Source organism: Physeter macrocephalus, chromosome 21, assembly GCF_002837175.3.
Source record: "Physeter macrocephalus isolate SW-GA chromosome 21, ASM283717v5, whole genome shotgun sequence".
NCBI lineage: Eukaryota > Metazoa > Chordata > Mammalia > Artiodactyla > Physeteridae > Physeter > Physeter macrocephalus.
Window position 1 is genome coordinate 18,590,048 of NC_041234.1, and position 26,566 is coordinate 18,616,613.

The 26,566-nt window shown below is 38.5% G+C and overlaps 1 protein-coding gene across 3 annotated transcripts; it reads right to left on the bottom strand.

The window, feature by feature from the left end:
- Positions 1-22,101: 22,101 nt before the first annotated feature.
- On the bottom strand, positions 22,102-25,799 carry LOC102993381 (alpha-N-acetylgalactosaminide alpha-2,6-sialyltransferase 3-like). Of its 3 annotated transcripts, none has more exons than XM_055081775.1 (3): positions 25,783-25,799; positions 24,823-25,536; positions 22,102-22,204 (listed from the first exon to the last, which is right to left on the bottom strand). In XM_055081775.1, the coding sequence occupies exons 1-3, from the start codon at positions 25,797-25,799 to the stop codon at positions 22,102-22,104; spliced, it is 834 nt and encodes a 277-aa protein (XP_054937750.1). The 3 variants fall into 3 exon arrangements, with proteins under 3 accessions (XP_054937750.1, XP_054937752.1, XP_054937751.1); XM_055081777.1 differs by having other exon boundaries at positions 24,823-25,342; positions 25,778-25,799; XM_055081776.1 differs by lacking the exon at positions 22,102-22,204 and adding an exon at positions 24,647-24,748 and having other exon boundaries at positions 24,930-25,536.
- Positions 25,800-26,566: the final 767 nt, after the last annotated feature.

Here is a 26,566-nt window from a genome sequence, read left to right on the forward strand (position 1 = left end):
ATATTTTTATACACTGGTGCGTGCGTGTGTGTGTGTGTGTGTGTGTGTGTGTGAATCTGTCTCCTGACTAATGGCTCTTTTTTTCCTTCCAAACAGTAGACAAAACATAATCAAACGCTTATGAAGCAAAATACCATGTTATACAATCTGATAGATTTTATTTGTTTGTATTGGGCCTAATGGAGCTGCTCGAACAGCGCGCTGGAGGATTTTCTGTATCTAATTTATGCCACCACTCACTCTGATTTTCTACTTTGTTACTACCCCAATAATCTGTCGCTATGCCCAGCTTTCTGAAATCCTAAGCAGAGTGCAGAAGGGTACAATGAGTCTGAAATGCCACATCAGATCTAACTTTAGGACTGACGTTAAATAAACCTGAGAGTAGATATGAAGTGAGGAAAGGCTCTTACCTTCAAACTCCAGGTTTTAGGATCCGTGCCCTTCAATTTCATTCCATCAATTTCTGAAATACACTCTAACACAATGCATTTTAATCAAGCATCAAGGTGCATTGTGTCTTTAGCGTGTGCTTTAAAATATTTAACAAATAATATTAGGTGGCTCCTGAGGGATCTGCGTGGTATCATAGGACGAGTGGTTCTACCTGTAGTGGGAGATGAGGACACCACTCACGTTTAGATTTTCACATGGTTCCCCCCAAACAATGTCATGCCGTGAAAGGCAGCACAGCTGCCAAACGGAAGGGCGGGGGAATCAATACAAGCACACAGTCCATAAACGCGAATTTGGGGACGCCAAGGAAAGCAAAGGACACGTCGAGGCAGGCACAATCTCCCGTGAGGAGTGAGAACAGGAGACCTGAGGCTGATATATCCAACCCCATTCTCCACCGTGTCTGCCTCGAGATGCTGTGATTTCAGACCTTGTGCAAGAGGCACGTGGGGGAGTCCAGGGTGTCCATATCCATGAACAATGAGCCAGTGAGAACAGGGGAGGGAAAAGGGCAGACACTCCCCACACAAGTCCTGAGTGCTCACGATGCAGCGGGCGGCTGAGATCTGATTTCATCCCACGTGAGTCAGGGTAGCAAGCAGTGGCGCATGAGGTATCATCTGGGTGATTCTAGGGCACATACCCCCGTCCCCAAATACCTTCCAACAGAAACTGCCCCCCCCCCACTCTTCACCCCTCCCCGCTACCTCTATGAAGTCCCATATTATCGCCTCCCTTAGGGAAGAGCACCCGAAGGTCCCTATTCACGGGGAAAGGTGTTAGCCACATGGGGTCACAGATTAGCAACCGTTCAAACCTGGAGCGTAAATGATTTCATTTATCGTGAGACGCTCACTAATGCGGCTTGGAGGGAAGAGGACAGAAGGCAGGGATGCCGCAGTCGGATGGGGAAGCAGGATATTTCACCTCAGCCTCGGAGCAGCCGGGAGAATAAGGCACTTGACTCTCAAGGGAGGGTGGGATGTGGAGGTAAAGGGCTGAGAGGGGCTTTGACAGGATGAGTCCCCGAAACTCAACTGGGCGCAGCTCTCCCGCGGGGGAGTAACCCCCAGGGAGACAGTCCAGCAACGGGGTCTCTCTGGACCAGAGCCAGGGCGAGGCACACATGCCAAGTCAGTCACCTGTCAGGGGTCCTGAGCCCTGCGCTCCTAATGTCCCTTGATTCCGCTTTACTCCGTCACTCGTGTGCTTTTGTGATGAGAGTCTTCCCTCCCTCTCCTTTCAGGAGACATTTGGCGACAAACAAACAGGAGGTCTGTGAGGGTCCCCCAAGCTCACGTGCTTCAGTGTCATTGTCTACGGCTTGTGTCAAACGACCACGTGGGGCTTGAGCAACCCGCCCCTGAACTGGCCTGTGCTTCTCTAGGATTCGACTGTGAGGCAAAGTCAGGAGGCAAAGCAGAAGCAGAGAGAATTGTCCTTACCTGGGATCGTGTGTGTGTGTGTGTGTGTGTGTGTGAATGGAAAAGGAAGATCTTTGAACTTCATGTATATAACTAGACAGCCTCTTTCAGGTTAGAATTTGCCATATAACTCTTTTGGGGGCCCTTTTTTGGTAGCGCAAAAAAGTACTGTAATGTCAATACCATAGTTTAAAAAATTGTAACCTATTAAAATTAACAGATAATAATAAGGTAATTATTTCACTGAAGTCACTAAGTGTTGGAATTTTGCTCTATACTTCCCTGTCATGGTCTTATGAAATGCAGAGCTGTAGAATTCGTTGAGTTGGTATCGGTAATCTTTTTATTTACAGCTTTGATTTCTAAATGTTAACCTTCTCCTGAGTTTAAATGCAATTTCTTTTTCTGCTTGTTCATATGTGTAATTCTTGAGGTAATTTATTATAAATCAAAAGCTACAAATTTCTAATTTAGTGTCTGGATTTACAGATCCCTGACTCTTCTTTAACTTCTTGCTTTATAAACAATGGACCAAAAGTTCCAGCTGATTGATGCAAAAACTTGTGAGGGATTTCACACTCTAAGAGCCCTGCTGTAAATCATTGTCACATTTACAAATATTCCCATTAGTAAGTGCTTTGGCTGTCTGATTTGAAACACCTTCTCTTTTTACTATTTAATTCTGATTTATCTTTTTAATATATGGCATGTTCTGATAATTTGTTACTACCAAGTGCTGATTTATAAGGGCACTGTAATAAATCTTATAACATAAATTTTAAAGGCTTTGAATTAGGTATACCAGATTTTTGAAAGCTTTATGACCCAAAAACATTTCTCAGAAACAAGATGTAAATTTTATGTCCTATAAAACAAAACATGGAGTGCTGGCCAAAGGAATGTTCGTCTTTTTCTTTCCATACTGTCTCCCCACCCCCTGAATTAAGACCTTCCTTTTTAAATAAGTGCCTACAGTTGTTGGCTGCACCTAAGAAGACTTGCATGGGCAGAGAAGTATTAGTGTTTGACCTGAACAGATTGATGTGATTATTGTGTACTAAGCCTCTTGCTGAATTGGGGGGGCCCTTAGTGGTTTTATTTTTGCTCTCTCTTTTGTCTGTGCTTTTCATCTGCTGGGTACACACTGAGGCATATTTGGACTTAAATCCCTGATTGGGGAGCTCAGGGTTTTTTTGCTAAGCAGCCTGTTAACTACATATCTGTTGAAGTTATTTATTGTTTCCCTGGATAAAGGCTGAGGGACTCATGTTTATCAGTTTTATTCTCCTTGCCTACTGGTGACTGAACTACAGCCCACTGTCAGAGAGACTTGCTCCTATAGGGGATTAGGGCAAGACATGAGGGCATTGAGTAAGAATTAATATTTTAGAATGATCATATTCTAGAAGGTGTTATTCACAATAAAGGAAATGGATAATTTTCCTCTCCATTCTATCAAATCTAGTAGATCTGTGTGGTTGACTTTGTTCCTTAGGTTCATGTAGTTTACCTTTGCACTCTTGCTAGAGGGGTGGGGAGCGATATATATTCTTGCATGGTATCTTTACTACAAAGGTTTTATCTTACCCAATGTCCAAGAACCGAAAGCTATCTAAAGTGGACAACTAAAGGCATAGATCTTCATTTGGATGAACTACCAAACAGGAGACAGAAATGGTTACCTTGTAGTTTCTACATAGCCCTGCAATTTATAGGAATCTGGGAGACTTTTGCAAGGAAAAATGGTGGGTGGACAATTTACAGTATAATGGTTGGGTCTGACCATAAAGCATTTCTTTTTCATAAAGCAGTTTTTAACAACAAAATTTTTAGAATGAAATAGTCCATATGTTTTTCTTAAAGACCTCCTTTGGAGCTATCTCTGAACCTGGGATTTGGACTGGAATTGGGCATGTTGAGGAATAAAGACAATGCTCTAGAAGTCAACCTATGGTCTGTGTCCTCAAGGGCAAGTCAAGGAAACAAGGCAAGATTCAAATCCAAAATAGTTAATAAACAACACAAGATTTTTACTAGGAGCCCTGGGGTTTCAGCTTGATGTGGACAAAGAACAAAGGATGTTGGGGCCATAAAGTCATCAATCACTGCAGCCGCCCCCTATGGTGCACCTGAGGGGAATTCAGGTTGGAGAAAAACAGGATACTGGACCTAGATAGTTAAGATGCATGTCAAAGAAATGATTTCGATAAGCCCAGACTCTTGCATCTTCCCATACATAGAAAAGCAGTAAAAACCATTAATTTGAGATGTCTGTTTTTGTGATTGGCAGTAATCTTTTTTAAAAAATCTATTTATTTATTTTTGGCTGCATTGGGTCTTTGTTGCTGCGCATGGGCTTTCTCTAGTTGCGGCAAGTGTAGCAGTAGTCTTTTTATGTTCAACTACGTCTTGGGGGGTTTTTTGTTTGTTTTGTTTTGTTCTAGCAAAAACTCCTATATATCTGGCTCCTCCCTTACCTCTTTGGAACAGTCCCTTAGAGCTATCTGAGAGGCTGTACCCTTGGCCATAGTCCTCAGTAAGTCCACCAAATAAAACATAATTCTCAACTTTTAGGCTGTGCATCTGGTTTTTTTTTTTTCAGTCAACATAGGTTTCCCTGCTGAGTAGCTGTGTGAGCCTCTGCAAATCACATCATTCTTTCAGGATTTTAGTTCCTCCACCTTACACAGAGAAGACAATTAACAAATCTTCACTGAGCACCTTTTTTTGCCAGGCACTATTAAAACTATTGGGGAAGGAGTGATTAAGCCATAGTCAACTTTGTGGAATCAAAGTCCAGAAGAAAAGGGAGAAATTTCTATAATTAATAAGGTCACATATGTTAGAAAAGTTTAAGTACTGTAGAAGAGAAGGAAAACACATAAAGTCCATTTCAGCCCTGTAGTGCTAGAGATTTTATGATAGATGTCGATAAATCTATAAGTAATGAACATTATGCTTGTTACCGTTACCTGTTCCCTTTACTCCACACACACAAAAATGACTTTTAGGTCATAGTTATTTCCCTCCTACTGCCACAATGTTTTTGATTAGGTAGTCATTGCATAGAATTGGTGATTTCAAACAGGAAAGAGAGGGAGAAATAAAACTGAGTCAAAGAAGAAAGTGAAATACAAAGGAAAAATTATCTAGGAGGGATTATATTTGTTATTTATTTTTTGCATGCAAGAAAAATGGTAGTGGTGTGCCCCGCTGCTGTTTCAATATTAGACTTGATCATGATAGACAAGAAGACTGGTCACACTGATGTTACATCTTGAAATATGAATGAATTTGGTGAAATAACAAAGGGCTGGTTTTTCTATTTTGAACAGGATTTTAGGTTTGCTATAGGACTGTGCAGTGAAATCATCAAAGAAGAACAACTGGCCAAGAAGTGGTGCCCTCTTAAGCAGGTCCTGGCATTGAAGATTAGCCCTGTAAGTACATCCGTGAGCTTAACAGACCTCTCTTATAGTAGTGCTTCCTTCTCTTTCACTGAAAGGTTTGGGATTGCCTTATCTTCCTGATATTGCCTAGTACAATATTCTTCAGGGCCTTGGGGATCCAGATGTAATGGACTTACTGCCTCAAGCTTGAGAGTGTTACAAATTTGATTACTGCTTTTCTATGACCACCAGGGGGTTAACCTAATTGTAATATTTCAAAACATAACTTGGGTCCTCTCACTGTCACTAGAGCAAATTTCCCCAAAACAGCTTAATTGAGAAAAAAAGTCCCTTATTCACTTTGAAAATAGGAAATTTCTAGGTAAAAATGAAATAAAATGGTTTCATACCTAAAGTTCTTCAAGACTGGTCTTTAATTAAGACCAAAATTACACACGGGCATTTAAAGTACTCATTTCCCTCATATCCAATATTATCATTCTGCCTTTTTTTTCTGCATTCAATGCATTTACTAGACATGAGAGCATTGAACATAATCATGCAAATGTAAGCATCAAAACATAATTACCAAAATGATAAAAATGAAAAAAACAGTTCAGCAGGCAGATGACCTCTTTGAAAAAAAGGAACAATAGTAGCTAATAAAGCTGCCAAGTGGATATGAGAAATTCACTGCTTTCTGCAAATCTAAGATGAGAAAGGGTATTTTTAATTATTCATTACACTGATGCTCAGGAAAAAATAAATTAAGGGCATCTCATTTTATGAATTTAATTCAATTTATATGCTGTCCTTCTCTACTACCTTTCCCATGAGGCTTGTTTAACTATAGATCTGTGTGAAAAATAGCAGCTTTTTCCCTTCCATTAGCGTTTCTTCCTGCCACAGACATCTCATATACCCCATGCCTGGGCTAGTGACATCAGACTCATTTCAATTCAGGGTCTCGACTCTTCTTATGAAAGACAGACATACACAGAATGATGTCCACCTTTGGACAAGATGCTGGTAGCACAGACATGTGCTTGAGTTTGGATGCATTCTGTACAATATTATAGAAAATGAATTGAATGAATTCATGGAAAAGATGAATATTTGTTAAATGTATGGACAATGCAGAAATGGGAGGGTCAGAGAATATAATAGAAAACAGAATCAAGTGTCAAAAAGATCTTGAGAATTTGGAAATATAAGCTAAAATTAGCAATATGATGTATTTGTATCTAGCAAGGATATCTATGAAGTTCTTCACTCAGGATGAAAAAAATCAATTGCATATATAAACAGGTTGGGGAAACCTTGATAAGTGGTAGATTATGTTAAAGCAACAACAACAACGATAACCACAGCAGTAGCACAAAAGGAACCTGAAGTTCTAGTTGACTTGAAGTTCAAGTCCCTGGTTGCAAGTCCACTGCCATGAAACTCAATTTTGGAAAATGTGATGAAGCTATATAGCAAAGTTGCCTTTGGGGGATGAAATACATTCTAGAAATGCTTCAGTAGGAAGTTACTGCATTCCTTTTGACATATGACCTCCTGGACCGCACATACTCCTTATTTGTGTCAGGGGAAGCCAGAAGTACAGAATAAAAAAATATGAGAAATTAGCACCAGAACTTCTGATTATATCTTTTCTACAGCTTCCTCATTTATTGAAATGCCTCACCTTGATCATTTAAAATTGGAACTAATACAAGCCAGCTTCCAGGGTTTGAACAGAGATACATTTGATAAAGAGGACAAAATTACATTAAAACCAAAAGTACAGCAAGTCCCCTACATACGAACCTTCAAGTTACGAACTTTCAAACGTGCGTTCGTATGTCCAATCACGTAAGTTAGTTCATGTGTCTGGTGTACATTGTCACATGTGTGCAGCCTCTACAAGTGGTTGTGACTTTGTGTACTTTACTGTACAGTACTGTATAGAGTACAGCAGTACAGTATTTTTATTCCAAGCCCAGGATATCTGGAATCAAGCATAAAAGCAGCGGTGATGTAGCTGGTACTGCTAAGAAGTGCCAAGCCATAATGATGGAAACAAAAGTGAAAATAATTGAGAAAGTGGAGTGAGGAGAAAAGATGGTACACGAAGGTTGCAGTAACCGTTCAGAATGCAATCCAGTGCTACTGTGTCATCTATGACGAGAAAAAAAGAGCTACTACCCAGACACCACTGGATCGTTTTTTCAAGAGGGTAGGTAGACTTGAATCCAGCAAGGAACCAGAACGTGTGCATCAACGTCAGGCGTGAGTGAAATTGCAGCTTGCACTCCGTCTCCTATTGCTGACGATCCTTCAGCTCCACCATCTCGCACCTCCTCCCCCTCCTCCAGTCAGTAACTCTTCTTGCCTGTTCACTGGGTGCCAGCCCCTGTAGGCCAGCTGTTGTACTGTACTACTGTACTTTTCAAGGTGCTGTACTGTAAGACTAAAACTGTTTTCTTTATTCTTGTGTTTGTTTTTTATGTATTATTTGTGTGAAAAGTATAGTAAACCTATTACAGTACAGTACTATATAGCCGATTGTGTTAGTTGGGTACCTAGGATAACTTTGTTGGACATAACGAACAAATTGGACTTACAAATGCAGTCTCGGAACAGAACTCGTTCGTATGTCTTTCCATGGATTTATCATTAGTAGGGCTATACAAGTATTTTAACACACATAGGAAAACAGTATTTGGACACTCTCATATACTGTTGGAAGAATGTAAATTGATAGAGGCAACTCATACATATTCTTCAGATTTTTCAATGCACGTGTTTTTGATCAAGTAATTCCATTTCTATTAATTTTGTCTACAGAAATACTCAGACATGTGAACAAATATATCTGTATGAAGGCTGTTTTTCCCAGCATTTTTTGTAATAGTAAGACATTGAGAAATATCTAAAAGTTCATTCATAGGGAAATGGCTTAGAACTTTTAATAAATCATGGTAGATAAATACTATGGAATACTATGTAGTTGCTAAAAAGAATGAGGCATACTGACAGGGAAGAATGTCCATGAAAAAAGCATGTCACAAAATATATTAAAATTGATACAATGTATGCAAAAATTAACTTTTATGAATGTGAAGAATGCACATACTGTGTGTCTGTGTGTTCGTGTACATACAGACATATGTATAAATGGAAGACAATTATCCATGGATCTCTTACATTGTGTACATCTTGTGTCAGCTTTTGTTTTGGACTATCTTTCAAGGCTGTTTGTTCAACAAACAGCCTTGGAAGGTAGAAATAGTGTCTCCTTCTGGGACAGAAGGTAGAGAGCAAATTTTTTTTTTACTGTCAGAATAAAAAGCATAATGCCTCCCTCAAGAGTAAAGGCTGGGCAGGTTCACTAGTAGCCCTCTTTAAAAGATTATGGTTTCCTAAAGTCAGGGTTCCTCGTGCATTCAAATATTACCTTTTGCTGTCTCTTTGAGTATGTGTGTAAAGGGCCTGCTCAAAAGAACTTGATCTTTCTCTCCTTTCCCCACTCTCCCTCTCCACCCATAAGGTTTGGCCTTATCTGGGTGGCTCTATCTTTTTTCTCTGTTCGAGTGTTCTTTCTTGTTCATAGAAGTGGGGATTAGGGCCAGGATTTAACATGAATATTGGGTGCAGCCTTTTGTCTAACTGAAATAGGAAACAAAACCTTTTGATTGTGGGGCTATGGAATCCAGAAGGCCATTCAACCTGCTTTGACTCTGGGCTCTAACTCTCTCTCCTCTGGACCAAAGGAGGATGGAGCCTGATAGGTGGTCTAGATCATCTTGTAGCTGTGCTCGACTTTGAGGTTTAGGGCCAAAGCCCCATTGAATAATAAAAGATCTTTATTTTCTGTGCCTCTTATGTACCTTCCTTGGGAAGGTAGTAGGGAAGATATTGCTGGGCTAGCTAAGTAGGATTGAAGTAATTCTGGGTCCCGGGCCCAGCACCACTGTAACACCACTCCCGAATGGGACCCCAACCGTTTCTGTTCCCAGCAAGTATTGACAGGAATATTGATGAGGAGTATCTTCTATTGGGCCAGAGAGGTTAGAGTAGAGGCCTTGTATGAAGTCTCTATAAAGTATTCCATTTATATAAGCATTTTTTGTATTATCTTCACAAATCACAGATACTGTATTAGTGATATTAAGGTTGTAAAACAGAGGGGGGAAATAAAAAGTTAAATGCTTATCTGTAAAAACATGCATCTTAAAATATATTTTGTTATGTCTCAATGTTTCACAAACCAAATTACAAATAAATTCTCTGTGTCGATGAAGTCTGAGAAGATAAATATCAGACAAATCTCAAATGTGTTTCAAAATCATTTTGTCAAAAGGATGGCAGCCTAATGTCCAGAGCAGTAAACAATACATTAATTCATCTCCCTTCTGTGATTTTCCATTCTTCCCTTTTCCCATGTAAGAAGCAGCCATAATGTCTGCATATTTCTTAGAATAATTTTATTGGCTTTTTCTAACCTTCATCGTTGCATTTTTATCTTCCTTTTGGGCCTGTTTCCATTTCATAGAGACATCATGCTAACAAAATCTCCATACAGGAAAGATGGGGGCTGGCCAGTTCTCCTCAAGCAATGCTAATAGAATTTCCATCCCTTTTGTTAACCCTTTGGAAATGCCAAGCAGTGATTTACAACTCCTCGCCCCTGCAGGGCCTTTGTAAAGAAATCACCCCGATGGTGTGAGACAGTCCTGAGCAGTGCATTGCAGGATGCAGGGCTCTGGGCAGCAGGAATGACTTGCAGGCTTGGTGCCCTCAGGACAAGGCGTGAACCATCCATGAAGAAAGGGATAAAGGGAAAAATAATGGAGCTCAAACTTGAAGCCTGTATCCTAGATTCCTTGAGGGTGAAGCTGTGCAAAAGAATAGTATCCTGTATTTATGGAAAGTGATGTTTAATTGGAACTGAATAAATAACATATCAAATCGAAATAGTAAAGAAAAAAATAGGATCATAGATACACATATATGAACACATACATTACACATACTAAATATATGCACACATTCTTTTTAAAGGCGGTTTTCAAAACATAACCTGTTTTAGAGAAAGGATCAGCAAACTTTTTCTGAAAAGGGACAGATATATTTTAAGTTTTGCAGGTTACATCAAGTCTTCATCTCAACTACTCATCGCTACTGGTGTAGCTCAAAAGCAGCCATAGATAATATGTGAATAAATGTATGTGGCTGGGTTTGAATAACATTTTTTATTTATCGACACTAACATTTGAATATTGCAATTTTCATGTCATCAGATATTATTCTTCTTTTCATTTCATTCATCCACTTAAAAATCTAAAAGCCATTCCTAGCTGGCAGACTACAAAAACAAGTGGTGAGCTGGATTTGGCCCACAGGTCATAGTTTGCTGATCCCTGCTTTAAGAGGGTCAAGGTCCATGAGATAAAATAAAGATTTATGATATCTAAAATTTGAAAGTATTGCAGATTTGAGGGAATCTCCTAATACGTGACGCCATTCACTCATCTAATGGATGCGGCTATTTTAAAGTGCTAAAATAATTACAAGTTAGAAACGTATCCTTTACATTTCCTCTGTAACTTGTTACACAGCTTATTTATCATCTTCTGCCAAGTTACCAGCAATTTTGACTGTGTTTTTTTTAAATATTCTGAACAACAGAGACAGCACCTCTATTTGAAATTTAATAATATGTATTGAAAATGACTATACAATAAATGGCTATCAGATCTAAATTACTAAATAGAGCTAAAAACAAATCCAAATCATGTCCTTATGATATACATGTCATCACACTCGACCTTCCATTTGCTGAAGTATTCTATTTAACTATAGGTCTTCAGCCAAAATTCTCTTCACCATAACTATCTCGTTGCTAGAGTTTTAAAGTGAAAACAAATGTTGGGAGAATCTTAAGGTATGTATATTAGATTAATATATATATATATATATTAATCTAGTCCCCCAAATTCAAAGAAGAAAAGGGTTGGAAATAAATCTAAGTCTAGAAGAAAAAGCAAGAAAATGTAAAAGAAAACTTAAAAATTGTCATACTGTCCTAACTCAAGGAATTTGTGTTTACTCTTCCTGTGCTTCTTTTTTTCTTTTTTCCCTAATGGCACTTGTATTAGCTATCTGTTTTTGCACAATAAATTATCATAGATGTAATCACTTAAAACAACATACATTTATTATCTCATAGTCTTTGTGGGCTAGGAGTTCAGGCACAGCTTATCTGGGTTCTCTGCTCATAGTAGCAGAAGGTTGCAATCAAGTTGTCAGGTGGCCTGTGTTCTCATCTGGAGGTTGGCATCCTCTTCCAAACTCATGTGGTTGTTGGCAGAATTCAGTTCCTTGTGTTTCCTTGTGATTGTAGGACTGAGGTTTTTGCTTTCTTGTAGGCTGTTGGCCGGAGGTCACTCTCATTTCCTAGAGGCCCCCACAGTTCCTTGCTAAATGGCCTTCTTGAAACATAGCGGCTTACTTCTTTGAGGCCAGGAGACTCTCTTTTGCTCCAGTGCTAAGAGAGAATCTCATGATCAAGGGAATGACTATCCTTTCATCTTTGCTATATTCTATTGCGTAAGAGCAAGTCACAGGTTCTGGCTGACCTCAAGGGAAGGGGATTATATAAAGGTATGTCTCATTGAAAACCACCTATGGTATGTCCACTATAATACTACTAATACTGATCCAAAAGAAATTACCTCTGTGACTCAAATATTAGTCATATAAGAATATCATTGGGTTATGCTCTTAGTGGCTATACACTGGTTCTACAATCCAATCTGTAAATATTTCTCAAAAGTCTTCTAATTAGAACACAAAAACTCTAGATCAGGGTTTCTCAGTCCAGGTACTACTGATGTTTTGGTCAGAGAGTCCTCTGTTGTGGAATGTATTGTAGGATATTTTGTAGTATCCCTGGCCTCAACCAAATATATGGCAGTAGCACTCCCTTCCCTGGTTGTGACAATCCAAAACATCTCCAGACATTGTCTGGAATACAGGAAGAGGTGCGGGTCTTAGGGCTACATAGTGAAGAGGAAGGAAAATGACACCCTGAGTTTGAGTTTTTTATGGAATATCCCAGTGGATGTGTGCAACAAGCAGTTGAATATGTAAATCTGAAGCTCTGGGGTAAGATTAGAACCAAGGGCCATTGGTATTTAAACGGTACTTAAAATGAAGAAAGGGGTGGATGAAATCCCTTAGGCACAGCATGTAAAATGAACAGAGTAATGGTCTACATAGAGCCCTTGGGATATGAAAGATAAGGCCAGAGACAGAGAAACAAAAGTTAATTATAGACTTCAAAAAGGAACAGTCAGATTTAGGATGAGAAAGAGAAGAAAAAGAGAATGATACCATGAAATTGAAGGTAGTTGAGAGTATAACCAATGAAATGTGATAATTGGTGCCCAACGGAGTATCAAAATCCAGCATGATATCTATTGGATTTGACAATATGAAATCAGTTTCTTGGATTATTCAATGTGAAGTCTGGAGGTGCATCATTCAAAGCCCGCTTAAGTCTCCTTACTCAATGATAACTTGTTTCAGTCAGGCCAGTTCATACCAATCTTCTCTTACGCATACTTCCTAAGGCCTTGAATGCAATAATATCACATAATTTTGCATTTCATCCCTGTTTTATCGAATACCTTGGCTTTCGGCTCAAAGGAATCTCAAAAGAGATGCATAACCCTTTACTCAACTTTTGTCCTACATTTTATAGAGCCCCCATAAAGGGAATCTGGTTTAAATCTTGCTTAAGAGCACAGTTGTAAAGAGCAGAGAGAGAACTGAAGTTTAAGACAATTGACTTCTAAGGAACACCATTGATTTTCAATTCACTGTTCCTTATTCTTGGCCATATGTCTATGTATATATCTTTGTTAAGTATTTGTATTTTAATAGTCTATATAGGAGCTGCCAAGCGATTTATTTGGCTCTTTGTAAGGAACTTGTATGTGTTTCCAGAAACTTAGTATTTTGAATCTCAGTTTTAAAAAACCCAATCACTTAATTGAATAAAGTATATGTATCATAGCGATACTATCAGAGGATCTAATATGAAATCAGTGGTCTCCCCCTCCACTGCACTCTAATTCCACCCCTGTAATGTAGCCATTGTTTGGAATCTGTTTTCCTTCACCCTTTTTCCTTTTTTATGTACATGTATAAAAAACAAATATACCCTTATATGGTTAGGGATTTTAAAAAATAGATTTTATGAAATTAGTATGATAAAATACATATTATTGTGCATGTTTTTTTAAAAACTCTATGTTGAGGACATCCTTTCAAGTAAATACATCTGGATCTGCCATATTCAATATAATCAAACTGTGGTATTTCAGAGTATTGATGTGAAATTATTAATTTAGTCACTTATCCATTGATGTATATTCATGTAGTCTTCAATTTGTTATAAACAATGTTTTAAAAATGAACATTTATGGTTTATACAGGCACAGTCAGGTAACACTGTTTTTTCTATTTAGCTTTGCTTTCTCTCTCCTTTCACGTTCTGGGACCTCCTCTACTTTTTAATTGGTTTCCAGGTACATTTTGAAATCCCTTACACCTGTCATCTACCAATCACAGCTGGCATTAAAAGTTGGGTTTTAGGATTCGACATTTTTTGGAATTTTTTGTTGCTAAGTACTTTCAGTCATTTAACCTTTTCTCTGCCTTTTGGTATTTCCTGACTTGCCAGGTGCTTACAGTACCACTAGCTTGGGTTCTAGGAAACCAGGGTTTTTTATCCATAGCAGCTAAGTGTGGTTGGTGCCTCTAGCATTAATGTCAAACCTGGGCATAGATAGTCTTTAACTGAAACAACTAATTAAGCTAAAATAAAGTCCACTCCTTTCACTTGATTTTAGCTACTATCAGTTATGTCACACATTATGGAATGCTTTGAAAAATACATCTACTTTACTAATGGTTTTATTCTGCTACAGTTTTCTTGAACCACTTTTTACCTTTTAAAAAATGTTTCTTTCTTATTCTCCACCAGATTTTAGTAAGTTGATGAGCTCAACTAAGATTGTGTAAGATGAGAATACTGGAAAAATAAGGACCCAGGAAATTGAGAAAATTACTTAAAGAAATCCTACGCAGAACAAATGTTTCCCGTATCCCTCCCTGAATCCACTTTCACTATGTTGAATTTCTTTATGTAGTCAAGTATATTCAAACGTAGAAAATCTATAGGAATTTCCAGTGAGACAAATGCCATTGATTCCCATTCATTCTAGTTAATGTCACATAATTCCTAACGTATATTTTGAACATCAGATTTTGTGTGCAACATAAGAAGAACTGAGTTACATAATATTTTTCTCTTCAATAATTGTGCTATGTAAAAAGATCAAAAAGCTCAGAATTGGGCCCTAGTAAGAGCTATTTACCAGCCATGTGATCTTGGTCAAATCATTTAACCTCTTCTGGGCCTTGGTTTCCTAATACATAAATTGAGGGGGAGGGGAATAGATTCTCTAAAGAATTTTCTAACTCTGAAATTGTATGACCCTTAAATTCTACTGCAGATAGAATCTCATTGAACTTGGACCAGTGGTGTCCCTTAAAATGAAAATGTCTTGGTATGATTGCCATTGTGATGTGCAAATGTTCTGAAATTAGATCAATAAAGTGAAATCCTTGTTGCTCTTTCATATGCATGGTTATATTGCATGATGTTAAACAGCTGCTGTATTCTATCATGGCTGTAGCACTTCAGTTCTGGTTGAAATGGCTCCTATGTGTATACTGAGAAATAAGGCTAATGCATGATTTGGCGCCTTTATAAATCAAAGATTCTATTACAGGCAGAAAATAGCCCAACAATAGCTATTCTATTACACTTCAATGGCATTAGAAAAGAAGAGAATACATCAAGTGGAGAACATAGGTCCTCCCTTTTTATTCTGCAATACAATGAAAAGGCTATGTAGGTTTTAGCAGTTTCTTCTGTCCAGTCGTTAGTGCATTGACGCCTATGTTGAATGACGTTGTCCAAGATGAACCTCTATTTTTTTCAGAATATCAATTCTCTTCTGTGCTTTGGTGAAGAAACTGCCTCTACTATACAGAGTACAAGGGATCATTTTTTCAATCTAGCTCAATTGAAATTTTACTTCCTAAAAGCTAACAGGGAACAACTGCATCAAATCTGAATTAGGAGAACAATATATGTCTTTTTGTATTTGTATACAAAATTAGTTGATTTGATAAAATAATTGTATTTAATATAAAATTTTATGTGTAAAATGATCCTAAAGGCATTATTGTTGTACATTCTATCCCTACTCTTCCAGCTATACTCTAAGGCCCAGGTCTATGTTTTATCATGTAGAGAAGAGTTAGACATTTATCCTTAATGTTTCCTATACCATTTTAAGATGACATGCTTAGAACTGTCATTAAAGCTGCTATTTAAAAATCAACAACAATTGTAGGCCCTGTATATAGTATTGAGTAATTAATGTCACCCCAGTCCCATTTAGCCCAGAATTTCAAACTTACGAAATTTATTTGGTATAGGCAATCAATTAATTTTACAAGAGGCATGATATGAATAAACGATTTAATATATGAAACCTGTTCATCACAGATAAGAACATCACATACCAGACAGCAGCAACTATGGAAAATATGCGATAAAAATCCTACTTTATAAAATTTCAAAATTTATGAGATAAAAACAGAAAGGACAAGGCTAAGCCCAATTTGTTGAAATTGTTAGGACACAGGAGGATTTGAGAATGAGGCAGTGAGTGATGGAGAAGGAGAGATGGGGGTAAAAATAGGTATTCTCAAAACCATAACTCCCAGCAGGCCATAAATCTGGCTGTTATCTTGATTGTCTCATTAAAATCATTCAATTTTGAATGTAACCACCTCCATTCTATAAAATAACTTAATGAGAAAATAGTGTTTCCTTGAGAACTTGGTGGAATATATCTACTCTCTAAAGATATAAACTCGTGTGCTACCATGTTTTGTTTTTTCTCTTTTACAGTTAGTATTCATGAATATAGAAACTATTTATTTTCCCTGAACAGCAACATGATCAACTTCTGTTCTTATTATGAGAAAGCTAAATAATGTTTTAATGTCAACTTAGAAAGTGGAATTTATAAACGTGCCCTTTCATCATAAGGAGCATTTTTGTATAATAATATATTAAAATCATGCATTTGGATAATAGAAGCTACACTGTTAAGAGCTACATAAAATTAACCTGACACATTAAAATAGTCCACAAGTATCTAATTCTAAACAATATTTCATAAAATAGATAAGCATGAAATAATTTAGTAATTTAAGACTAGAGTTGACTTTGCTGTTTTATTTCTATAGTGAAATAAATGTATTTCTGAAACCCAAAGAAATGACACATTAATACACCCTCAGTGAAGTAAAATCAATCCTACAGGTCATTGCTTGACTTTGTGGGTTAAAATTGCTTTCAAAACTTATTATTAGCACTGTTGCATCGGAGGCTCTGCCTCCATTACCATACAGGTGAGATTTCATTTTTTGTAACAACTTGTTGCCTTTCAAAATGCAAAGTTATAAGTACAGGCACTTTGAGTAGACTTGATTTTCCTAAACTGAAAGAGATTGAGCTTATTGTCAATAACTTGTCTCAAAGGCAAACTTTCAAAATTTACAAGTTATGGAAAAATGTTGGAAGAATTGATAGATAAATGAATCACAGGCCCAGTTAAGAACAAAAATGCTTTTGAAATGTGTTGCTGTGTTTATGGTTGGTTCATTGTTTTTTTAAAATTATTTTTAAAAATTTATTTTATTTTTGGTTGCGTAGGGCTTGTGCGCCTTCTCTACTTGCGGCGAGCAGGGGCTACTCTTCGTTGTGGCGCGCGGGCTTCTTATCGCGGTGGCTTCTCTTGTTGCAGAGCACGGGCTCTAGGCGTGCGGGCTTCACTAGCTGTGGCTCGTGGGCTCAGTAGTTATGGCTCGCGGGCTCTAGAGCGCAGGCTCAGTAGTTGTGGCGCACGGGCTTAGTTGTTCCACGGCATGGGGAATCTTCCCGGAAGAGGGCTCGAACCTGTGTCCCCTACATTCTTAACCACTGCGCCACCAGGGAAGCCCCTATGGTTGGTTCATTTTACCTTCTTACCATCTTCTTAATTTAGATCTCCCTCAAGCTGAAGAAGAATAGATGAGGGAATCCATTTCTGTCATTTTATTTTACTGCCAAATCCATACTCTAATTTCGTTTCCACACGCTGTTTTCCAAATGTCTTGAGGTTAGAAGGCTGTTTGTTTCTATTCAATTTTAAGTGTTTCTGCATATGAGAAATGTACTGGATTATGTGTGTGTATACCCAGTGCATCTCCAAGGGAAACAATAGCAAAAATAGCTCGCCAATCAACAGGTTTAAAATCTAATAGAATTATTTTCAATGTAGTGCAATCATTTACTACAGGGTTGAGCAAAGCATGTTTAATTTACCATTATTTCTTCATTCCCTTTCATTTTTGTATGAAAAATGTTTTGCTTTGATCTGTCTTTTATTTATGTGTGCATTAAATCAAGAAACTACATGATACAATTTATACATTCTGAACTGATAGAATACTGTTATCAACTCAAAACAATGCTTATATATTGTCATAACTACCTATCAACAGAGTAATAACGATTATATATTATTCTTGAAGTAGCATCTTTAACAGGGCTGGGTTTGTTTTTCATCCAAAATAATTTCCTCACTCCCTATCATTCTTTAACTGAATATGCTCCTTTGAATAGGAGAATTGAAGAAATTATTTTGCTTAAATAGGACATTTTATTTCATTAAGGAAATGAATTTCTGCTCCTCAGAAATTTGCTACTGAACGTTGGGGAATAGTATATACAAAATTTAAAAAGAGAAAAAGGAGGATATGCCTGCCTTACATTTAATTTTCTTACTTTAATTGTATTTTTCCAATTTAAGAAATTCACATTTAAGCTGCACAGCATAAAGCTGAAAAATTAGTTGAAATTATCTAATGGATTTGAGTTTAAATAGACAATCTAAGAAAAAGTCAGATCTCAATGTTCCCTATTGGGGAGAGGTTATAGCTTATACCAAATTGTGATTCCCACACAGAAATCTGGGAAGTTAAAAAACTAAGATAAGGCACGAGGAAGAAGCTAGCAGAAACATTGGGAAAATATTGCATTAGAAGTTTTGGTGCCCACTCATCATGAAGAAAATTCTGGTGCCTGAAGTTCATAACAAATGTCAACGAGGAATTTTGAAATCAGCTATTCCCACCACATTTTCTGTATCTGTATTTAATCAGTGATTCAAATTCAACTTCTTTTCTTTGAATTCCAAAGTTCTTCACAAACAACTGGTGTCTATCTAGGGCTACTACATATATTTGAAGACTGCTTACTGCAGAGTGACCAAATCCATATACCCTGGTGCTGAGCTGCATTCATTAGGATGCACACACAGGTGTGCGGGCCAACAGCTTCCTGCCTCTACCTCAAGGATAACTGCTTCCTCTGGAACAGGCCTTAACACTCCCCCCACCCCCACCCCCCCAACTTCTAAAAGATATCCCCATTCTAATCCCTGGAACCTGTAATGCTAACTTATATAGAAAAAAAAAAAAAGGTCTTTGCAGATATGGTTAAGGTAGGGATTTTGAGATGAGACTATCCTGTTTATCTGGGTGAGCCCTAAATGCGATCACATGTAAACTTAGGAGAGAGAGGTAGAGGACAATTGGACAGATACAAAAGAGGAGAAGGTGACGTGACCATGGAGGCAGCGACTGGAGTTATGCAGACACGACAAGGAATGTTGGCAACCACCAGAAGCTGGAAGAGGCAAGGAACAGGTTCTCCCTTAGAGACTCTGGAGGGAGCATGACTCTGGCGACACCTTGATTTCAGCCCTGGGAAACTGACATAAGACTTCAGGCTTCCAGAACAGTGAGAGAACAAATTTCAGTTTTGTGTTTTTTTTATAAATTTATATTTATTTATTTTTGGCTGCGTTGGGTCTTTCTTGTGGTGCACGGGCTTCTCACTGCAGTGGCTTCTCTTGTTGTGGAGCACGGGCTTCAGCAGCTGTGACCCACGGGCTTCAGTAGTTGCGGTGCCCTGGCTCTAGAGTGCAGGCTCAGTAGTTGTGGCGCATGGGCTTAGTTGCTCTGCAGTATGTGGGATCCTCCCTGACCGGGGCTCGAACCCGTGTCCCCTGCATTGGCAGGCGGATTGTTAACCACTGCGCCACCAGGGAAGCCCCGAATTTCAGTTTTTTTAAACAAACCCAGTTTATGGTAATTTGTTACAAGAGCCACATGAAACTAACATACTGTCAAAAGTGTCCCATTTTGGAAGACAAATGTTCACTCTATCTCCGTCTCAGCTACTGCACAATTTCTTGACTGTCCTTACATCCCATTCTATCCATTTCCCTTCACTCTCAGCTGATGAATATAACATCTATTTTATCAATAAAGGGACATGCTCAGATAAGAAATTTCTCAGGGTCTGGTCTCCAATTTATCCATAATCTGCATGAATATTAATCTTTACCTCCCTTTTGCTGCTCTTGGAAGAAGTTTTAGTTCCATACTTGTGCTCTTGACCCAATTTCCTCCTATATCCTCCTTGCTTTTTTTTTTTTTTTTTTTACATTTTCATCTGTTTATTTTTCTTTGAGTGGGCATTTATATCCATCGTTAGCTCACAAAAACTAGCATACGTAGAACTGAAAATCACATAAGGAAGCAACAAAAGAATAACAATGATAATAGTTCCAACAATGGAAGTGGCACTTGGTCATTTTTATGGATGTGAATATTGAGGTATTAAAATGGCAGAAAAGAGCAGGAAAGAGGCTTTTGCCCAAGATGGACCATTTTAAAGGTAGCCTATCATGGGACTTAGCACTGGTAGAGACCTGGAAAGGGCTCCCAAGGTGAAATGCATCATCACTTCCAGCCTCAAAAACAGGCTGTAAGTTAAGCCCAGCTTTTGTCTTTTGAATCATTGGTAAGGATGTTTTTGGTCTCTCAGCTACTCTCTCAGCAAATCAACCCTCTAATAGTTAATGAGCAATGAATATATGGAGAACAAAGTAATCTTAAGATGGGGACGAGAAACTGTATTTCTTTGCTTTTATTTCTTCCTGTTATCTCTGCTACCTCGTCTTTTCCCCACCTAAATAGAGCCACGGAAAAAAAAAATCAAAAGTACTTTTGTTCACAGGATTCCTAGTTTATGGCCAGGGTCATTCTTGGGATACTTTTTGCGTAATCCTGATATAATACAATGTATTTGGCACTGAAATCAATTGGTTACTAGTCTACATAAACTCTATTCTATACAAATATTAGCAAGGGGAGCAATCTGGAATATATCGTAGCAATTAACAAATTAGAGATCATCTGCTAATACGTCAGAATGCATAGGCAATAGCCTGATGGGGTGGTCAAGGGCATCACATGGGACAGCATATGTGAAAGGACTCTACATGACAAAGCACTTTGGACATCATGGTCATTATTATTGTTGTTATTATGGTATAGCAACTGATACAGTTTGGGGAAAATAAACCCCAAGAAGGCAAAAGCTCTGGTCAGATTAAATACAAGGAATCATTTCCTCTCCATGTCTAACAGTTGGCACTTGGCAATGATAATGAAATGTGTGGAGAGACACATCTTGGGCCTAAAAAATAGAAATTTGAATATACAAATATATATTATGAAGTATGGTAGGATACAAATTGATGTAAAAATATGCTTTGCTTTCCCTGTTTCATGATTTTAAAAAGCATAAAATTTTGTGTTGTTGGATGTTGAAGCAGAGTTAGTAAACCCTTTTGGTTATGTTTTAAGAATGTTTTCACAGTCTATGTTACTACAGTGTTGGTATCTGACTTGTTAAATAGCTTTCTGAAATAGTTAGCACTCAACCAAAAATAACTAAACATTAATACAGACCATTCTAGTAATATGTTTAGTTACATTTTGGGGGGTAGTAAGAATGGAGTGATGAGAGTAGAAATTCAAAAAGATTTGCTAGTTAGCCCATTTTGAATGAAGTGTTTGAGATAGTCAAGTAATCCTGGTGGGTAGGATGTCCATATCTTCCTTGTGAATTAGGAAATGGCCTGAGGCTTTAGCTGTAGGAGGTACTGTAGGAAGATGGTAAGTCAGGAAGAGATTCCTTTCCTGCCCCCAGGCCAACTAGTTACTGTGGCAAGACCCTTGTACCCAGAAAGCATTCCCTGGGTCAGTGTTTGACAATCAACCATTCTTCAAGATGGTGGAGCTGCTCAGGTTCAACAGACAGAAGAGTCAATAACCTTGCCTCATGAGACCCAATCCCAGGGCTTTTGGAAGTTACTCACTGTCCAAGAATCCTGGGCAACTACTTTGAAGGATAATCTTCCCATTTCTTAGGTCATGCCTGTCATGTTACTGGCCTTTATTTCAATTCCAGTTAGATTATAAAGTGCAGTATGAAATGTTGAACCTTCAGAAAGAACGTAATGAGCACAACTACCCTCCACGAAATCCCAAGTTCAAATAACTGGCAGAATCACCGTCCATATCTGAGAATGCACAGAAACTTGATCATCATTGTTGTTGTCTTTATCATCACCAGCATCAGCATCATTAGCATCACAGTTGCAGTATCATGATCATGTCAAGTGGTGTGGCAAGGTCAGAAAAGCCAACATCAAGACACTGTCCAGTTTGGGTGTGTAAATATTATCCTGTGTTTCTTGGCCCATTTAGCAAACACTTTCTTTTCCGTGATAAACCTATGCCCCCCCATATGGGGCGTGTTCATGAAGAAAATATTCATCACATTCGTCTCTTCCTTGTTCATAGTAATGGTAGGGGACTTTTCTATACCCTTCTGTCCTAGAAAAGAAATAAAGAAAAGGAGAGAAAGACTGAGATGAAGAATGAAGTATTCATTTACAAGACTCCATTATGTGCCCAGTAAATGCATTTACTTGCAAACCCATGCATGATTCTTGTCCATGAACTCAGTTAAAAGCTAGTATACATAAAAGCTTTTAGGAAGACATACCAGATCCTTAGTGCTTTCATAAATCAAATAAAATTTATACATCACACCAATTACATGCAAAAATATAGCTATCCTTTGAAGGAGGAAATGGTGTATAATGGAAACAAACTTTGGATAACCTGATCGCTCTTGCAGAGCTTGAAGAGCTTAGTGATTTTTCAGAGTAAGATATTTGGTTCATCTGTGCTCCATTATGCTTATAGTTAGGGAAAATCACATAAGGAAGCAACAAAAGAATAACAATGATAATAGTTCCAACAATGGAAGTGGCACTTGGTCATTTTTATGGATGTGAATATTGAGGTATTAAAATGGCAGAAAAGAGCAGGAAAGAGGCTTTTGCCCAAGATGGACCATTTTAAAGGTAGCCTATCATGGGACTTAGCACTGGTAGAGACCTGGAAAGGGCTCCCAAGGTGAAATGCATCATCACTTCCAGCCTCAAAAACAGGCTGTAAGTTAAGCCCAGCTTTTGTCCTTTGAATCATTGGTAAGGATGTTTTTGGTCTCTCAGCTACTCTCTAAGCAAATCAACCCTCTAATAGTTAATGAGCAATGAATATATGGAGAACAAAGTAATCTTAAGATGGGGACGAGAAACTGTATTTCTTTGCTTTTATTTCTTCCTGTTATCTCTGCTACCTCGTCTTTTCCCCACCTAAATAGAGCCACGGAAAAAAAAAATCAAAAGTACTTTTGTTCACAGGATTCCTAGTTTATGGCCAGGGTCATTCTTGGGATACTTTTTGCGTAATCCTGATATAATACAATGTATTTGGCACTGAAATCAATTGGTTACTAGTCTACATAAACTCTATTCTATACAAATATTAGCAAGGGGAGCAATCTGGAATATATCGTAGCAATTAACAAATTAGAGATCATCTGCTAATACGTCAGAATGCATAGGCAATAGCCTGATGGGGTGGTCAAGGGCATCACATGGGACAGCATATGTGAAAGGACTCTACATGACAAAGCACTTTGGACATCATGGTCATTATTATTGTTGTTATTATGGTATAGCAACTGATACAGTTTGGGGAAAATAAACCCCAAGAAGGCAAAAGCTCTGGTCAGATTAAATACAAGGAATCATTTCCTCTCCATGTCTAACAGTTGGCACTTGGCAATGATAATGAAATGTGTGGAGAGACACATCTTGGGCCTAAAAAATAGAAATTTGAATATACAAATATATATTATGAAGTATGGTAGGATACAAATTGATGTAAAAATATGCTTTGCTTTCCCTGTTTCATGATTTTAAAAAGCATAAAATTTTGTGTTGTTGGATGTTGAAGCAGAGTTAGTAAACCCTTTTGGTTATGTTTTAAGAATGTTTTCACAGTCTATGTTACTACAGTGTTGGTATCTTACTTGTTAAATAGCTTTCTGAAATATTTAGCACTCAACCAAAAATAACTAAACATTAATACAGACCATTCTAGTAATATGTTTAGTTACATTTTGGGGGGTAGTAAGAATGGAGTGATGAGAGTAGAAATTCAAAAAGATTTGCTAGTTAGCCCATTTTGAATGAAGTGTTTGAGATAGTCAAGTAATCCTGGTGGGTAGGATGTCCATATCTTCCTTGTGAATTAGGAAATGGCCTGAGGCTTTAGCTGTAGGAGGTACTGTAGGAAGATGGTAAGTCAGGAAGAGATTCCTTTCCTGCCCCCAGGCCAACTAGTTACTGTGGCAAGACCCTTGTACCCAGAAAGCATTTCCTGGGTCAGTGTTTGACAATCAACCATTCTTCAAGATGGTGGAGCTGCTCAGGTTCAACAGACAGAAGAGTCAATAACCTTGCCTCATGAGACCCAATCCCAGGGCTTTTGGAAGTTACTCACTGTCCAAGAATCCTGGGCAACTACTTTGAAGGATAATCTTCCCATTTCTTAGGTCATGCCTGTCATGTTACTGGCCTTTATTTCAATTCCAGTTAGATTATAAAGTGCAGTATGAAATGTTGAACCTTCAGAAAGAACGTAATGAGCACAACTACCCTCCACGAAATCCCAAGTTCAAATAACTGGCAGAATCACCGTCCATATCTGAGAATGCACAGAAACTTGATCATCATTGTTGTTGTCTTTATCATCACCAGCATCAGCATCATTAGCATCACAGTTGCAGTATCATGATCATGTCAAGTGGTGTGGCAAGGTCAGAAAAGCCAACATCAAGACACTGTCCAGTTTGGGTGTGTAAATATTATCCTGTGTTTCTTGGCCCATTTAGCAAACACTTTCTTTTCCGTGATAAACCTATGCCCCCCCATATGGGGCGTGTTCATGAAGAAAATATTCATCACATTCGTCTCTTCCTTGTTCATAGTAATGGTAGGGGACTTTTCTATACCCTTCTGTCTTAGTAGTGAAATATAATTTCCAGGAATTCTCATTAAGGTATCAGCTTCTCTGAGGCTTCAGGACATTTTGGCTTGCAATAGGTGTCATTTATCATCCCGTAGACGTGAATGCCATAACAGGCATCCATGGCCAGAATGAAGGTAAACCAACCCGTGCTGAGATAAGAGCCAGACTGGACTCGGTCTTTCCCAGTTTCCTTCTTAAACACTCCATCACAGTAACTCATGCGCTTCTCTGTGGTCACGTAAATCTGGGCATTGGGATAGATGTCAACAGTCTTTTTCAACATGTTGTAAACAATGCCATTGCCGTCTTTCCTCATATTGCGGAAAGGGCCCCAAATAACATAAATAGTAGCATTTGCTTCCTTGAAAAAATAATCAGGGTTTTTCAGCAAAAGAGGAACGCTGGTATGGGATACAACTCGAATCATTGTCATGCGGCCAACATCTTCTTCATAGCCCTTGGTGGGGGCATTGTTCATTCTCCAAATGCAGGAAGACTGATCTATCTCGTTCCCCACCTTCTGGCCAACCATCTGACCTGAGTTTGACACTATGGCACAAAGGTTACAGTCCAGTTGCAAAGGCTCTTGCGTCCTCACATTTATGTATCCATAGTGAGTTCGAAGGGGCCACCTGTATGTGTAGGAGAATGGTATCCACTTTGCACCAGGTTGTCCGAAGCAGTTTAGTAGCAATGGAAAATTCACTTCATTCACAAGGCGCACAGCCAGCAGGAAGAGGAACGCTGCTATGAAGCTCACTGCAATCACAGACTTTCTTCTTTATGGCCTTTGGTCATTGCTTTTTCATGGGTTTCTTTCAATGACATTTAATCCTTTTCTTCCGAAACAGTCCTGAGGGGCAAGCAGTCCATTAATGCATTCACAAAAAGTAAGCATTCACTTCAGACCAATACATTCATGTGTTCCCACGCAGAGCTTCAACAGAGCCAGGACTGGAAGATGATGGTGTAGAAGGACTTGCAGTAGAGGTTGGGGTGCGCTTCACCTTCATCTGAGGCCCAGCTTCAGGATGCAGGCCATGGCGCTCCGCCGGCCCTCCTGCCACCGAGCAGCGGGGCGCCTGGGTCAGGGGCAGTCCAGGAGACAGGCTGGAGGCTGGTACCGCTGCAGGACCGCTCCAGCCCACATTCCCGCAGATCCAAATAAGGGGACCGCGGTGAGAGCTGCGCGGGCACAGGCCCCGCCCCCCGACTCGTCCCTCCTTGCTTTTTGATAATAATCATTCAAAAAATTTTCCCATCTCTCCAACTTTCTATTTTCTCTTTTCAGTCTGTAAACATACCCACATATGCACACGAAAATACTCAAATAGCCCTTGACACTTAAATCCTTCCTATATATACTGACACAAAAGTGTTTTCACTCTTTTCTGTTCTAAGAACTTTATTTTTAATTAAATTACATGATATAGACAGAGAGAGAGAGAGAGAGAGAGAGAGAGAGAGAGAGAGAGAGAGAGAGAGAGAGAGAGAGATGTGTTAATATTTGTATGGATATTTTTCAAGTTCATACCAAGTTCAAGCTCATCTGTCTGGATTTTAAGACTAGCATTGGGCTCTACCATATTGATCCCTACCTACTTCCTCTCCATTAAAAAAAATTAACATACAATTTACATATAACAAAATTTACCATATTAAAACATACAATTTGATTAGCTTTGATAATGATATATAATCATGTAACCACTCATAAACAGGAGATATATATATATATAGACAGAGAGAGAGAGAGAGAGAGAGAGAGAGAGAGAGAGAGAGAGAGAGAGAGAGAGAGAGAGAGAGATG